Source organism: Neovison vison, chromosome 6, assembly GCF_020171115.1.
Source record: "Neovison vison isolate M4711 chromosome 6, ASM_NN_V1, whole genome shotgun sequence".
In the NCBI taxonomy this organism is placed as follows: Eukaryota; Metazoa; Chordata; class Mammalia; order Carnivora; family Mustelidae; genus Neogale; species Neogale vison.
Genome location: NC_058096.1, coordinates 96,350,815 through 96,368,768, shown reverse-complemented (window position 1 = coordinate 96,368,768; position 17,954 = coordinate 96,350,815). Strand labels below are relative to the sequence as shown.

At 42.2% G+C, this 17,954-nt stretch overlaps 1 protein-coding gene across 3 annotated transcripts in view; it reads right to left on the bottom strand.

Moving 5' to 3' along the window:
* FNDC3B (fibronectin type III domain containing 3B) overlaps positions 1-17,954 on the bottom strand; it is a 343,565-nt gene that overhangs the window by 32,140 nt on the left and 293,471 nt on the right. For all 3 annotated transcript variants that reach the window (XM_044251801.1, XM_044251802.1, XM_044251803.1), the window contains exons 18-22: positions 16,304-16,409; positions 15,209-15,381; positions 12,811-12,924; positions 12,346-12,495; positions 9,514-9,794 (exon numbers count right to left, since the gene is read on the bottom strand). In XM_044251801.1, coding sequence (XP_044107736.1) covers positions 9,514-9,794; positions 12,346-12,495; positions 12,811-12,924; positions 15,209-15,381; positions 16,304-16,409 — 824 coding nt within the window. The remainder of the gene's footprint in view (positions 1-9,513; positions 9,795-12,345; positions 12,496-12,810; positions 12,925-15,208; positions 15,382-16,303; positions 16,410-17,954) is intronic.

Genomic DNA, 17,954 nt, shown 5'->3' with positions numbered 1-17,954 from the left:
AGAAATATGAAGGATTGATTTTTGACAAATGTGCAAAAGTAATTCAATAGAGAAATAATAGTCTTTACAAATGGTGCTGGAACAACTGGATGTCAAGAGGAAAACAAAACTCTGTCTAAACCTTATGTCTTATTCTAAACTTTTTTTTTTTTAAAAAACAATTTATTTACTTATTTGACAGAGAGAGAGAGATCTCAAGTAGGTAGAGAGGCAGTGGGGGAGGGGCAGGCTCCCTCCTGAGCAGAGCGCCTGATGCAGGACTCGATCCCAGGACCCTGAGATCATGACTGAGCTGAAGGGAGAGGCTTAACCCACTGAGCCACCCAGGCGCCCCTTATTCTAAACTCAGAATGGATCATGGATCTAAACATACACTATAGAACAGAAAACTTTTAAGAAGAAAATAAACAGTATCTGTTACCTAGAATTAGGTGAAGAGTTTTTACCTATGATGTGAAAAGCATGATCAAAAAAAGAAGGAAGGAAAAGAAGAGAAAGGAAAAAAAAAAGCACAAAGAAAGAAAAAGAGAGAAGAGAAAGAGAAAGAAGAAATAAAGAAGGACAGAAAGAAAGAAGAAAAGAAGTAGAAGGAAGAGAAGAGTTGGGACTTCAAAATTAAAACAATTTGCACCGTTAGGAGAATGGAGGCAAGCTATAGACTGGGAAGAGATACGTACAAATTATGCATCTGATAAAAGGACTGTATTCACAATGTATAAAAACCTCTGAAAGTCAATAGTAAGGAAACAGCCAACCTAATTAAAAAATGGCCAAAGACTTGAACCAACATTTCACCAAAGGGGATACACATATGCCAAATAAGCACACGGACAGTTAACATCATGGGCTAGTCGGACAATGGGACTTAGAACTACAGTGAGGTATCATTCTATCCCTATTAAAGTCATTAAAAGAAAACCCAATACCATGCTGGCACACATGAGGAGCACCTGCAACTCTCACAGGTTGCTAGTGAGAACGCACAGTGGTGTAGCCACACTGGAAAAAACCAGCTGGCCTATCTGACTTCTTATAAAGCTTAATATACATGCATATAACCCATCAATTCCACTTCTGGGTCTTTAGAGAAATTACAATTTATGTTCATACAAAACCTGCACACAAAGGATTATAGCAGCTCTATTCATAATCACCCCAAGTTGGATAAACATCTGTCTTCTGGTTTTGGAATGTAGCAAATACTTCTGATAAAGTACAGCAAAAATCCCATTAAAAAGAGCCTTACTTTCCCCAGACTCTATTAAATGTGGGGCTCTATCAGGTCTCTTGTAGATATAACCTTGAAAGACTAAAATAAACTCTGCCTCACCTCTCAACTTGAAATCTCACAGCATTAGGGTGTTAATACAGGAGGTTCCCCCCCTGTGATTGGAGAGGAGGAAATTTTTCTCAACTGGAGAGGAAAGATCTTTTTAAAAAAAGGTCGTCATCATGGTGGTTGGAATTACCCTTTTTCTCTTCTTAGGAAAAAAGAATTAAGCCAGACATTAAGTTTTAGCCTTTCTTCAATGGTGAATTTCCTCACCTACAAGGTTTATATTAATGTCCTTCTACTGTGCAGACTGCCATTCTCTCCCCTTATTATAGGGACAAATATTCCTAGAGCCCAGAACCCAAGATGCTTTCTTCTGTTTGCCTGCTTCTTGGTGTTGAAGCCTAGGTTTGAGAAGTACAACAGTATCCCTAATTTCTAGGTGAAGCCCACGAAGTAGGAATTACTCTACTTTACAAATGAAGAAACCGAGGCCTGGCTAGGTCCAGCATGTGCGCCAACTGACATAACAGACAGAGGTCAGAGGTGATGTGAACTTTGTCTTTTTTAGGCTCAAAGTCTTTCGTCCATTCTGGCACACCATACTCGCAGAGTGTAACTTGAACCAAACACAGTTTCTAATCCAATCAAGAGGTAATTTTAATTCAGATCACACTTTCAGATCAACAATTGCCTTTTGCCAATAAAGCGGGCATCTAGAACAGTCAAAAAATTTTTTTACATTATTTAAAAACCGGCCTCAAAGTAAATTTTAAAATACCTCAACTTATCTACATTCTTACACAATACATTTTGTTTCAGTAAAAATGCATGGAAAAACATTTTCTGGATAGCTGATGCACTGAACTAACATCACTTAGTTCTAATGATAAAGTAAAACTCAAAACTGAAATACAACTGAGGAACTGATAAAATTAGAGGCAGCCATGGGGCGCCTGGCTGGCTCTCTCAGTCTGCAGAGAGTGCAACTCTTGACCTCAGGGTTATAAGTTAGAGTCCCACATTGGGTGCAGAGATTTAGTTAAAAATAAAATCTTAAAAAAAAAAAAATAAAAAAAAAAAGAAAAGAAATGAGACCATGTCTTCTTGCATTTTGGTAAAAATATGACATGCTCTGAGTCTAGGAGGTTGAGGAAAAGCTGAACGAGGACTATGATGGTTGCTGTTTATTTGGGAGTGAAAAATGCAGTGTGAAAATAATTTCATAATTCCAGTGGGATCTCACGCAGAACTAATAAGCAAAACGAACACTGACCTGAGGAACCATTCTAAGAATTCACCTCAGAAAAAAATGACCTTCGGGGCAACTGGGTGGCTCAGAGGGTTGAGCCACTGTGGTCGGCTAGGGTCATGATCTCAGGGTCCTGGGATTGAGCCCCACATCCGGCTCTCTGCTCAGCAGGGAGCCTGCTTCCCCACCTCCATCTGCCTGCCTCTATGCCTACTTGTGATCTCTCTCTGTCAAATAAATAAAATCTTAAAAAAAAAAAAAAAGAAGAAAAAACTGATCTTTAAGTTTTATTAGATTAATTAAAGCCTATTCCAAACCCAAACTTGACAAGTTTTCTCTTTACCTGAAATAACATGGTAATCTTGAAATTTAGATTGGATCCCTAGGCTTCTTTCTTCTTCTTTTTTAATGCATTATATCAGTTTCTGAAATCGTCAGCTCTGCAAATTATGTATAAGGGAAATGGAAGTTTGCTTTCCAATTAAGGGAAGTGATCTCTAACTCTTGAGAAATTCTGTGCTGGGCAGTCTGATTTGGAAACCTCAAGTGGCCAGCAGTCTGCAATGCCCAGTGGTACATGGGTAATTCTGATCAAAAAAATTCAATTAAGAAGCACAGTCTTTATAGTTTTTGACTGACAAATCTTCTAATAAAATATCTACTACTACTACTAGTTGTACATGCTGAAAACATTCCTGCTTCAGAAGTTTGTAGCCTTCCAGGGGCACCTGGATGGCTCAGTCGGTTGAGCGTTGGACTCCTGGTTTCAGTCAGGTTGTATGTGAGATCAAGCCCCGTTTGGGGCTCTGCGCTCAGCATGGGGTCTGCTTGAGTTTCTCTCTCCCTCTCCCTCTGCTCCTCCTCCCCATGCTCTTTCTCTCTAAAACAAATAAATAAATCTTTAAATTAATAATAATAAAAAAAGAATCATAGCTTTCCGTAACACACTTTATACACATATACACTCTCAAATTTGACACTCTGTATGTTAAAGTAAGAATGACTTTCAAAATGAACTTCCTTAGCTGGGGAGGGTGACTTTTCAATCCCAATCAGCCATCCCAGTACTCAGGGTGTCTCCTGTGTGAGGGTTGGGGGCAATTGGGACAGCCGGGAGGAGAGGGCTAAGAGCAGAAGATGGACTTTTTATACCCCACTCCTCCCCACAGCCCGCTGTCTAAGCATCTAGGACAAAAATATGAAAGAAGGAAATAATCATCAGGTAACTTCCGAAGAAATAAAAATACCAGCTAAAACACAAGAACTCTCTGGAGGAAATCATGCCATTGGAGTAAAGGGATTTAGTACCTGTGCTGCGTTCTGTTTCTAGGCAGTCAGACTAGCCTTTGACAGGAAACCAAGCCTTCAAAGTCCTCCATTGCTTAAGAAATGATACCAGATTCCCACAGACCTATAATCTGGTTACAACTTACTTTGCAGCTCATTTCTCCCCTGGACATTAGCAAAAGATCATTTACAGAGTGCTGACTTACTGTGTGTCAGGTCCTATATGAGGCACCCGGAATCCTATCTAAAACATACCCTACTAGGTAACTAAAGGTATTGTTTCCATTTTACAGATCAGAAAACTGAGGCAGAGAGAGCTTAAATAGCTTGCCAGAGGTCACAAAGCCAGTTTAAGTGAGGCACCCAGGACTGAAGTCAAGCTGTTTGACTTAGAATCTGTCTCCCAATACAGCCCATCTCATCCTATTACAATGATTTATGATTCATTTTTTGACAGGTTTGACACAGAGTAAGGACTCAACAGATGTTATTTTTATCTCTGTTTTACCTAGCAAAGAGGGCATAAAAGAGTGTAATGAACAAATCTACCTTAAGTTTTAGTTGTTTGGTAGCTTGGTATGAGTCAGACACATAATGAGGTTGCCAAAAATAGTAATCGTAGACAACCTCCCCAACAGTTCAATATGGAGACCATGAAAGTGACAGTCCGGCTCTGCTCTGAGCCAGCCAACCAGACCACTCCTGGAGGTCCGGGCACCACTCATTAAAGAGTCCGTCAAGACACAGAACTCACCCAATAAAAGGATGGAGGAGTGAACCGAAAACCCCTGCTAGTGAAGACAGATGTGAAGGAAGTGAGGATGGTTAAAGAGAGGGCAGCTGACACTATAGGACAGTGATGTCTAGACCCCCTGGGTCCTACTAAACTGCAGGCTACGGGAATGGAGCTCAGACTCCTGTAAGATGCAAAAGCTGTCCGGGTGATTCTCACATACATCAATACCCAAGAATCACTGCTCTAAGGCAAAACTTCTTAAACGTTAACATGCATCAAAATCTCCTGCAGGGCTGGTTAAAGCAGAGTGCCAGGACTTAATCCCAGAGTTTCTCACTTAGTAGGTCTAGAGCAGAGCCTGATTAATTTGCATCTCAGCCAGTTTCTAGAAGACGCTGATGCTGCTGATCCGGGACCCACACTGTGATAACCACTGCTCTCAACGAAGGCCCAGGATCAACTGCACAGGTGTTAGAAGTATCAGAAGTTTTAACAAAATATAATGGAAACACTATAAAATTAGTTATTCACAAGTGGACTGGACTGCCAGGTGAATTGAAGCTGGAACCATGGCCCTGTGACTGGAGATACTCAAGCCAGGACACTGGGAAGGGAGGCTGCCAGACAGTCTTCTCTCCCTCTGCTCCCAGAGCCTACGGCACCGTGTGTAGAAAGGAAGCTCTGTCTCTGTTTTCAGAAACATTTTCTTCTCAAGCTAAAACACAAGCACAATTCCAAGCTCAGAGGTAAGTTCAAAAGTAATGCCCTTAAAAATAGTATCGCAAGGGGGCGCCTGGGCGGCTCAGTGGGTTAAGGCCTCTGCCTTCGGCTCGGGTCATGGTCCCAGGGTTCTGGGACAGAGCCCCGCATTGGGCTCTCTGTTCGGTGGGGAGCCTGCTTCCTCCTCTCTCTCTGCCTGCCTCTCTGACTACTTGTGATCTCTGTCTGTCAAATAAATAAAATATTTTTTTAAAAAAATAGCATCGCAGGGGCACTTGGGTGGCTCAGAGGGTATAAGTGTCTGCCTTCAGCTCAGGTTGTGATCCTGGGGTCCTGGGATTGAGCCCCATATCGGGCTCCCTGCTTGGTGGGGAGTCTGCTTCTCACTCCCCCTCTGCTGCTCCCCCTGCCTGTGCTCTCTCACTCTCTCTGTCAAATAAATAAATAAAATGTTAAAAAAAAAAAAAAAAGGCACTGTAATTTCAACCAAATTCCCTACAGGGTGTCAGTAAGCCAGTGGGTGTTTTTGTAAGCACCAACGGAAAAGCAACAAATCCATTAAAAACCCCACCGGTGTCAGAGGGTTGCTTACAGAGGTGCACATTTTTGTTTCAGCAAAACAGACAAAGACAAACTCAGCGTGAGAACAAAGTGTAACTGCTGAAATTTAAAAACAAATAAAAGAAACAAGTGCTTTCTCCAAACCCCACAGCTTGCTTAAAATGTTTCATTCCACACTTTTGCCTAGAACATCATGATCTGTTCACTTATCTTTTAACCAATTTGTGGAACAGAAAAAGGTGAGGTAAATGTTGATTGGACTGAAATTATACCCTTAGTTACTAGAAATACTCAATTTTATATTTCATTATAATTATAGCAGTTCTGTTTTTGAAACATACAAAGAACAAGACAGTGGGCTGGTCAGACTTCTACAACAGAGTACCCAATTATGTACTCTAGAAACTAGTCTAAAGTTGTATAAAAAAAAATCTTATATATAGATAATGACCTTAATATCTTAAATAGGAAATATCCAATTTACTTATTGCTTGGCTAGCAATGACAGCTAATTCTTTTGGAGAGAGGGCAGGCCGGGGGAATGGCAAGAACAGACAGTACAACTGGATGCAAAGATTTACCTTTTCTAAAGCCAGTCCATCCTCATGCAGTCTGTCTGAAATGGGATCTTCCAGAACTACCTTGTTCAGGTTAAAGAGAGACTTTCCACATCCAGCTCAATATACTAGTCCTGCATATGAATACTGAACTGTTCATGCTACACCCATCGAATACTTTAAAAAAAGTCTTAAAGTTTTACTACCCAAATCTAAACTCATGCCTCCATAGTCCCTACAGTACTAAACATTTCACCCTCTCTAAAATAGAATTACCTTGGGAGGGACTTCTAGATTTTTTCCTTAAGATTTTACTTATTTACTTGATGGGGAAAGAGAGACAGAGAAAACGTGTGTGCAAATGCAAGCAAGGAGCAAAGGCAGTGGGAGAGACACATTCCTTGCCTGGACAGTGAGGACAATGCGGGGCTCAATCCCAGGACCCTAGGATCATGACCTGAGCTTAACCAACTAAGCCACCCAGGCGCCTTGAGGAGGACTTTTTTTGGTAAGATTTTATTTATTTATTTGAGAGAGAGAGAGAGAGAGAGAGAGAAGCAGGCTCCTGCTGAGGAGAGAGCCCGAATGGGCTCAATCCCAAGATCCCAGGATCATGACCTGAGCCGAAGGCAGACACTTAACCGACTGAGCCATGCAGGCACCTCAGAGAGGGATTTTTGAACATGTCTTTAAATCATCATTTTTGTGGAAGATATTTCTCGTAATTTCCACTGTGAATGCTATTTCATTATTAAGCAAAGATTCCTGTATCTGTTCTTTCATTTAAGTCTTTGAGCTCTAGATTTCTTTCTCAAAAGTCATCAGACTGTACGTTGAGTAAGAAGAGTCAGCATTCCCCCATTAGTAGATCCTCCCATAAACCTTGAAGTTTTATAGTCACTTACATCACCTTCAAGGTAGATACAATACCTGCAAGAAGCAAAAATCTTGGACTAACATTTTGCCCTACAAGAATTTTATTAAAAAAAAAAAAGGGGGGGGGATCTTTTATGATTTCTGATCCAAACATTCAGAGAGCTGACCTGAGGGTTTAAGTTCACTCTGGGGTAGACACGGGTGTGGATCAGAATGGACACAAAACCTTTCTCTGAGGCCCTGAACCAGTGTGGCTTCTTCCAAGGTTTTCCACCAGAGAGATGAGATCAGGCAATATTCTGGACAGCTGGGGAATGACATTCCCCTGGTCATTTTTCCCCAGAGGTACACCTCATGGTGAGGTTTTCCTTAGAGCGTCATCACTGGGGAAATTCCCTGAGGGCAAGGTGTGGATTTAGTCATCCCTGGATTTCCTCAGCACCTGGTTAGAGAGCTGTAGACACAACAGAAACTTGGCATGTGGTCAGCAAACAAGAGTGAGGACTGGTTTTTTTGAGAATGGCTAAAAGGCTAAAAATGAAAGAATACCCTTGGCCTGCCTCTTCATCTCAGTCAGTCATATCCCACTTTATTTAGTTTCTTTCTCAAGTCCCACTTCAAAGCATTCTGATCACACTCTGAACCTGGGTCTTCCTCTCTGAAATACCAACAGGATTCTGTACACAGTTTTATTTTCAGCCTGTGATGTCACAATAACCTACTGTCCTACTATTGCTATTTAAGTGTCCCTCAGTTCTGTGAGCTCTCTGAGGGCAAGGATAGGGTCTAGAATTGTTTCATGAACACACAGTGTTTGTAGTACTATACCCAAAAGACGTTTTTTACGAATCCGTCATTGCTTTTGAAAACCAAAAATAAATCTAGTTATGTAAGTCAATTTCTTTTTTTAAAAGATTTATTTGAGAGAGAGAAAGAGAGAGAGAGAGAGAAAACACAAGCAAGGGGAGGGGCAGAGGGAGCAGACTCCCTGCTGAGCAGGGAGCCCAACGCGGGGCTCAATCCCAGGACCCTGGGATCATGACCTGAGCAGAAGGCAGATGCTTAACCGACTGAACCACCCAAGCGCCCCTAGTTATGTAAGTCAAAAATGCATTGAATACACCTAAACACTGAAGCTTGGCCTCGCCCATTTAAACCTGCTCAGAACGCTTACGGTGGCCTACAGTTGGGAAAATCCTCAATCACAAAGCCTGTTGTGTAATCAAGTACTGACGATCTGCTGTGATGTACTGAGTACTGGTCTGAACTTGAAGACCAGAAAGGCTGCATGGGTACAGAATGGTTTTTGAGCACAACCGTTGCGGATGCTCCTGATCCTATGGTGGCCTTGGGGCTGCGGCTCAAGGCCAATGCCCGGCCACATGAGTCAGGGTCAGACCACACGACCCCTAGTCCAGGAACAGCTCAAAATGCAAAATCAGAATCCAGTTCCTACCAAATGTGCATTGTTTTCACGCCATCATAAATCAGGACTGTCTGGAACCTGACTGAGGGAGATGCTCCGAGAAGGCACACCTCAGTGACTACAGCTGCTTCTTGGACTCTAACGCTAATTATACATTGTCCGTTTTCAAGGAGTTAAGGCAACTTGGAGACAGAGCTAAATAATTTGAAATTTCAAGAGGCCACGTTGGAGAAGAAGATGTGTGAGCAGAGAAGAGGAGGTTGCTGGCTTTGTAAGAATTCCGGGATGGGGGAGAAAGAATGCAGATGCTAACTGAGCTTTGCTCAGTAACGTGTAATGTAACTTTTTTCTCTGCCCCCCCTTGCAAAAATCCTGAGTACAAGCTACATCACCAATGCTTTGTAACACTGTGTCTGCTTTAGGGGAACCAAAAGAATGGTGAAGGGCGGCTTGGGAGGTGGGTAAGTACCTGCTCACCTGGGTAAGTACCTGTCCTCACCTGCTGAGGACAGACAGTGTCCACAGGACATGAGTCCAAGGTAAAAGTATGAAGAAAAGTGGCTAACTAAAAGACCAAGAGGGAAGAACTAATTTAAAGCAGCAGGTAAAATTCCTCCTCAAGGGTTAGAAATTGTATAAATTTGTAACTGACTCACAAAGCACAAAGCAACACCAGTTTTCAAAATGTATTTGCATTCGGTACTCTTAAATACATTAACTAAGAATGATTAGAATTCACTCGTTTGGCTTTTAGAACCTGAAGGGTCTAGAGCCCCAAGGACTGCTGTGTTGATGCAACTTTTATCTCTGCTTTCCTGCACTCACCGGTAGGTGGTTTCTGGAAGGAGGTCTTTTATAACGTGGGTGGTGGTATTGGCCACGGTGATGCTAGTGTCTCCAAGGTCAATATTGTAAGCAAGGATTTCAGATCCATTATTGCACGGCTCTTCCCAGTTCAGTACAAGGCACACAAAAGGTGAATCAGGGTAGGCATTGAGGGTCTCCTCTTCCAGGACACAGAGAGTGGAGACAGGGTCAGGGGCAGACGCTGGTGTCTGGCAGAGGACAAGCTCACTATATGGTCCGGCTCCAGCTTGATTGACAGCCTAAAAAGACAAGGGCAAGCAAAATCCACGTTACCCCAATGTAAATTCGAATGCCTTCATGTTAGGTGCTGCACACACAATTTACTTCTAGAAACCTGGGTAGAGCTGAATCTCAGAAAATGTTCCCATTTCACAACCGACTTTCCCCACAAATGCCAATGGCAACTTCTCTGTTAATAAAGCAGAAGATAGTATCACCACCATCACCTTTTATGAAAAATAATTTAAATAACACTTTGTGTTTGCACAGCCCGCTTCAGGTTATATGCTGCCTTGTGACAACTCCCCAGTAACCGTCTGGGGTAGACAGTAAATGGCCAATATTCTTCCACAGTTTTCCATGTGAATGATAAACTGCTACGTGAAGTCAATTCTCAGGCCTTTCTGATTTTACCTGAGCGCAAGAGCTGAGACCTTCATTACTCACTGCTCTATCAAATACTCATTCCATGGGTCTCCAGGGCCATACTCTCGTTTCTACTGACCTGCTGTTGCTTCTCAATCACCTTTGCTGAATGCTACTTATCACCTGAATCTCTCAACACTGAAGGCCACCAGGGCTCAGGCCATGGACACGTCTTCTTCTTTTTAAAAATCTCTGCTCTAACTCCTCGAGGTATCACATTGTTCCAGAGGTAAATGCCATTTATATCATATCCCAGGGATAAATGCCATATTATACCCTAATACTGTTTATAACCTACTCCCAAATTCACTTGTGTAGCTCAGACCACTGCTGTGAATGCCAGCCCAGTATATCCAGCTTCCTTTGGGCCATCTCCACTTGAACGTCCAGGAGGCATCTTGAACTCAAGTGTCCGCACCGTCCCCTAAAATCCACTCTAAAATCCAGTTCCCATTTAATTCGTAAGAGTTTATGAGGACATATTACAAAACTAGATGAAAGTAGTTTGAGCTCTTCAAAACAAAATTTCAATGTTTTATTTTTTAAAACTTTATTTGACAGAGTGAGTAAGAGCAAGCTAGTGAGCGGGCATGAGTTGGGGGAGGGGCAAAGGGAGAGGGAGAAGCAGATTCCCTGCTGAGCAGGGAGCCGGATGCAAGGCTTGATCCTAGGACCTCAGGATCATGATCTGAGCTGAAGGCAAAGGCTTAACTGACTGAGCCACCCAGGTGCCCCAATAACACTTACGTATTACTGTTCATTTCAAAGATGTTCACAGCATTCATTTCCTAACAAATCACTTTTGAAATTCTACTGTAATATTTGTCACATTGTCCTACTTCAGGACAATACTTCAACTCTCTTTTTGGTAAAATTTTAAACTCAAAAAGGATAGTGAAGTTCCTTCCTGTGGTGGCAGACAGTTCTTTATTTATATCCTGCCTTGTTCCAAAAACAGGAGTGTAGCACATATTTTGTAACCTTTTCCCAGTGACTCAGCATTGCTATTATAAAGATCAGATAATGTGCTGTGACCCTGACTCATTGACAAAGAGTTAATTATGTCCCAGGTGCTCCATTCAAGAAAGAAGGAAGGTGCATAACAGAAGAGTTTAATCAGAATGTTTATGATAAGGTAGACTTCAGAATTCAACAGAGAAGTCTCAGTTGATCTGAAAAATTAATTTATGAAGGGAATATTTTCTCCAAAGAGGTCAGAGATACTGGTATGTTGATGGACTTGTAATAAGCAATTTGTTTCATCACTTAGATCAGGTGGAAACCTAAATCGGGCATCTTTGCTTCTTCATCTATTTAAGTCCATGCATGTGTGAAGACAGACTTCTCCAAGGTCAAGAACCACATCTGACTAATCTTTGTACCTCTCCTCTTGATTATCTTGATCATCCTTTGATCCTGGAACAAAGTCATGCTCAAAAAAAATGTTACTAAACAAATGGAAAGAAATGGACAAAGAACCCTATTTTCTTAGGACAATAAGGCTTTACAGAGCGGGTAAAAATAACTTATCCGAGTCAATGAAGTAAAAGTAAACTCATGACTGCTGTCACTTTTAGGGGTTAGGCTAGGAGCCAACTATTCTTGATGTTACTCTATTTGGGACTCCCAAGTCAAAGCTTCCAGCTAACCAGCTTTTAATGGTCCCTGAGAAGTAGGAAGTATTCCTGTAATCTAATGCAGAACAGTCCAAATCACCCTAATGTTTGCTTCTGGCAACCATTTAACCACCAGCATAGACATCTTCTGTCTTCTGCCAGTTTTAAGTGTCTCTCCCGCTGAAATGACCATCTTGGGAGAATTCAAACAGAAGGAACCTTCCCCAAGGAGCCCTAACACCTTTGCCTTGGACTCGGTCATTGAGTCAGTGAATTCACAAGCAAGACATCAGGATGGGGAGAAATAAGAATGGTGTGGAATCACTTTTTGATCTTATGTTGCAGGACCTCCTAGAGAGGCAGAAATTAATCCTAAGACACCAAAACAATTACATTTATTTTTACTTAAAAGGACTCTTTTCCATATCATCCCTCTCGACAACCTCAATCACAGGCCTTTGAGTAAGTTCCCCGGAATGGCTCATGGGACACCAGGGCCTAGGAGTGACATTAAGTAATGTCCACCTACCTGTAGTCTACAGCAGTATTGTGCAGCAGGCAACAGATCCCTTATCTCAAAGCCGGTGTCTGTCCCATGATAAACGAGTTCTAAGGATTCTTCATCTTCTCCCCATTCCAACCTGTACTCCGAAATGTCAGCACCGGAGTTCTCAGGACTCTGGGAAGCAGAAACTCAAGTAGTTAATTTCATGGAGAAGAAAAGCCTATGATGTTTGTGTTCAGCTAACTGAACTGGGAAAAAAGCAATGTGCCCCTGGATACTTCAAATACAAAAGAAAGACATGAAAGAGATACTCCATTTCCTCTCCGTTCTGACAAGTGATAAAATGTGGATGACCCTAAGTATCAGCAAACGCCAAGGGAGATTAACGTGTTACGTGTGAATTTTAGCTCTGTAGGCTCCTTCTAACTTGCATTTGGGGGCACATCAAGTAGAAGAAATAGAAGTCGATGCAGAACGCGCCTGACTTACCTCCCAACTCACAAGGACGCATCCCTCAGGTGTAAAAGAAATACAAGGTGCTTTGCACTGTCCAGGGGGCCCGGCAGCAGTGGTAATCTCTGAGACATCGGAATAGGGTCCATACTGAAAGAGAACACACATAGGCCCATGTGCATGTTGTATGCACACGTGTGTGTGTGCGCGTATGAAATCTAGGTTAACAGCATTCACAGTACAACTGATTAAAGAATTATTACCTAACGGTTTTCACTCTCAGTTGGATGGGTATAAGGTTTTTTCCTAAATTCAATCCCTGAGTGGTGAATGTCTATTATGTATGTATAGTCTTTTTATTCAATGATCACAAGGTTGGTTTACCATTTTTCCTTTACTGACATCAGAAACAAAAACATGCTGATTCTGACACAAGAGGACATTCTGTTTTAGCACTCCTCATAGGGTATCAAAGGAAACGAGGTCAGATGTACACCACAGTTTAATTTTCAACACACAAAAACCTACTTGAAACTGGTTATCAAATTCTGACTCTTTCTTCTAGTTACTGGTGTTTTCCATTTTGAAAATGAAAGCTCCTGTTAACGTTCTCAGCATCACCCCACCATTTCAACTATTTAGAAGGTTTATACTACACTCCTCTGTTCTTTAAAAGGCCTTCAGTGATCACACTACTTAGAGCCAACCGCCATTATTTCGAGAGAGCCAGAGTCACCCAATTTAATAGTGGAATTTGTGATACCAGAAATAGCTGGGGCAAAGAACAAAATAAAATAATTTCCAGGCTAATGAGGTGTGTGACGATGCTTTTCCAAAATCGTAAAAAAAAGATTAAAAAAAAAACCCCAAAAACCCAACAACCAAAAAACCAGTCAAATTTTCTAAGATAATCTGTAAACACGCTGGGGGGCTGGTGGATGGGAGAGAGGCTTTCTGCAGCAGACTTCAGAAGCGGACTATAGTCAGGTATGTGGTTAGCTTTCAATAGAGCAGGATTAAACTGAGGCTGAGGACAATTTTTTTAGATGATAAATTAGTGAAAGGAGACAGAAAGTAAAACTCAGAGCCCCAGAGCTGCACATTTATCTTTGTTATGACGGAGATGCCCTGAAGAGTGGACGGGAAAATGAACAAAAACAATACGATTATTTCTGCAGCATCTGTGGTCATCACCTTTCATGCTCTTTTTAATCATATTATAATATTCAGGTGCACCTTCTCATCAAAACATTTTTATTGGTTAGTATTATGCTGGTCTTTTTTTTTTTTTTAATTTCAATAGTTGTGCTGTGTCTGAAATTCCTTCCCAACTGGGAATTTAGAAGGAATCCAGCTCCTGGTAAAGGCTTGTGATCCTACTTTAGAACAAATGTTCCCACTGTGAGCGTGGCTAGCGGAAAATGGCCTAGAGACCAACAGTTCCCCTCTGTCAGACTCGAGCAGGACAACCCACAATGAGAAAAAGTCACTGCCAACTTCATGCCGCTGTTGGCAGTGCTTCCTTATTTTTAAAAATTCCATCAATTAATTCCATCTATTTATCCGTATGGACTTGACCGTGCGACTTGTGAGTACATCTTGGGGGAGGTTCTGTAGCAGCAGTCTGAGCCACAAAGCCTGACACTATCTGGTTACCTTGTTCTTATCGTCAATCTCCCCTCAACCCACATCATTCTGCAATTAAAATATAGGTGTAATATAGAGACTGACTCAGTCTCTGAAAGGCTACCTCGACATCTCCCAGAGGAGCAGAAGGCAGGGCCGAGAAGAGTTTTCCAGTCTACCCATGAAACAAAGCAAAAATGAGAAGCTGGCCTCCCTACCTTCTATCCCACTCCAGTTCTGAGAACTAACCTAAGATACTGCTGGGTCATTTAGACAATATGGTAAAGGATTGATTATGTAATCCTAATTTCTCAGAACTGATTAATACAGTCAATAAGCAAGTAGGAAATTATTAAAAACAAAAAAACAAAAAACATCTAAAGGGTGGTGTTCTTATTAACCTTGAACTCTTCCTTAATAGAATGATATGAGGGGCACCTGGGTGGCTTGGGTGGTTAAGCGTCTGCCTTGGACTCAGGTCATGGTCCCGGGGTCCTGGAATGAAGCCCTGCATTGAGCTTCCTGCTCAGCAGGAGTCTGCCTCTCCCTCTGCCCCCACCTCCCTCTTCCTAGCATGGTCTTTCTTTCTCTCTCAGATAAATAAATAAAATCTTTAAAAAGAAAAATAGAATGATACAAGGACAAAACAAAATTTTCAGTACTGGGTCAACAGGCAATCACAACAATCAATGTACTTCAGACCTTAATGGTCATCAAGGTTGGCTACATGCCGCTGAGGAATTTCAGGAGGGTGGATACGCAAGTTAGAACCTTGTATCTGGATTGTGGCGTACAGGCGTGTACTCACCCCTCCGTCATTCAGAGCCCTGACCCGGAAACGATACACAGTGCCGGGGAGCAGGTTGCCGACGGTGCACTCGAGCTCTGGCCCATGGTACACCTCCGAAGCTACATCCTCAGGCTCTGTCATCTCCACGCTGTACTCTGAGACCTCACAGCCACTTTCGGAGGCAGGAACGTCTGAGAATGGAGAATGAATTTCATCTTAGAATATTCTTGTGCTTCCAGCTGACCACATCATACCTGGTTTCCCACCAGCTTTGCAAAACATCATGTGGGGTAGCTGGTCCTCAGTATCCCGCTCACAGAAGAGCACTCCCCACCCACCACCCCAAAAGAAAAGAGATACAGAGGAGTTTCTGAACAATACTATCTGTACTTTCCAAAAGCAAGTGCGTTTGAGTACATTTACTTACATTAAAAAAATAGTTTGAAAACAACAGAACCATCAGGCAAATGTCTTTATACTAAGGAAAGGAAGCTACAGAAGAAGAAAATCTTCTATTTAATTTAAAACCAAAGGTCTCATTAAATCAAGGTCAATGACCCCGAGTTGGTGCAGTATTTTTTTATGTGGTAGACACAGGTGGTGGGGAAAAACAGTCCGAGTTTGCAGGTTTCTATCTGCAATTTTACATGCTTTCAACTGCTGCTACCACAGGAAATGCTCATACAACTTGAATCAATACTGCAGAGCACCACGACCCACTGGACAAAAGAAGGAGACATCACCATATGAACCACCTCTCGCTTTTATCTCTAAATTGATCACAATCAATTCGTGCTTGTGAATGAAGTTGCAAAATGAAGTTGAAAAATTCCTGAACAAGACTGGCTGCTCTGCAAGATCTAGGAAAGTGCCTCCTGAAGGTCAGAGATGCCCACCCAGCATGTGGGGCACTGTTGGGCACAGGAGGAGAAGTGACAGTGCAGAGGAGAACACAAACCCAGGCCAATACACGTTCAACAGAAAATGGACATTCTGAGATAAAACCATGATGGTTTTCAGACGACTGATGACTTAGTAACAAAGCATTAAATCTTAGCTTCAATCTCCAATTGTCCCAGTTGTTAACGTCAATGTCAAGTTGTGTTCACTCACCCCACTCTAAGTGGACTTCTTTGTGCTTTGGTCGACCCAAGACCCTCGGTGGTCGACACTGACCTGGTGCAATGCTTAGTGTACGAGCAGGGAGACTTTCAGAACACTGCAGGAGAAAAAGTGGAAGAGAACCATCTATTAGCTCCTGTGAATTCACAAGACTGCTACATACCAGGCAAATTCTACCCTCCAACCAAACATGCTGCCAACAGGGGGTTACATACTGAATGTGTATCACATAATTTTTTTTTCCCTCAAAAAAATCTTTATTCCAATTGAGGAAATAATACGTAAGACTTGGAAAAGTTAGGAAATAATTCAGAACATTATTAAAGTATGTTGAGGACAAGAATTCCCATCCTTCTCCCTCCCCTCCATTTAAGAAGAGCTACAGATTTGCAAAACTGGATTTGGAGTTTTGTAAGGGGGATGGGTAAAGCAAACAGAAAAGTTAAAAGAAAACAAAGCTCAGACAAGGCAGTGGATCACCATAATGAAGAGAAGGGAAAGGGGGAGGACAGGAGGTGGAGGAAACCAAATTCTTGGATGTGAGTGTCCAGCATGAGTGGCTGGTTGTGAAACAAAGGTTGCAGGAGCCATAGAGTGGCGAGTATCAACATGGGTGGGCTGGCTGTGTTCTCTTACACTTCATCCCATCTTTTCCTGTGCTCTGGTTCGACTTTGGCTGTATCCTACTCTTTGATTTTGCTAAAGCCTGAACTCAGATTTCTGATGCCATGTCCTACTTGTGTACACATAATTTTCATGCAACCACACCCCCTCTCGTGTGTAAGCGAAGTGTGACCATATACTGACCGCATTACGGCACTGGTAAAAATGATTATTTCTGAAGTCAGATTCACAGAGGGGTTGTCTATTCTAAGCACACAATTACTTTCCCTTAAACCCAAATTAGAGAGAGTCTTCATGAGGACAGAAAACACAAAACAACAGCTGCATGAAATTTTTAAATGTGCCATAAATGGCAAACCATCCACATACAGAGCAGGAAAGCAAATAAATTCACTATTAATCAACTGAGTCTGACATTAGCCAGCAGGTTCTGTTAATGCTAAAATAAGTAGGCCTTCTTCTTGTAGGATCTGTTTGTGTAAGGCTGGTGATGTGAAAGTTGACAGTCTGCTCCCGAGTCTGGAGAAAACAAGGTGGGGGAGGAACACACAGAACTCCTCAACAGAACTTCTTCCTGAGAAGTGTTACAGAGGAGACAGACTCCGTATTTTCAGGCAGCACTGCCCCTCACACACCAGCTGACAGTCTGGTTTTGGTGTGGGTAACCCCGAGAAGCATTCCAGAGAGCTCTGGCACTGGAGAATGGTCTTACTGGACCCCCTTTCCACACAGTCTCTCTATACGGGTAGTCGAGACATCCCCAATACGCTATCCTTACAGGGGGCGGGGAGACAGGGAGAAAATAATCTCAAGACAACCTGGAGGTATGCTGACCACTGACTGCAAAGCTAGGTGCCTTAACGGCAAGTGTTCTTGTGAAAAATAAACCCAGCAGAGGGTCCTAAGCCACCATCTCTCAGTCTCTCTCTCAGGACCAGTTTCAAACCATAGTGTTAAAGATTCTTACAAGGAAAATGGCTTTTGACGATCTTGCCTTTCATGCACTTTCTGAATATAA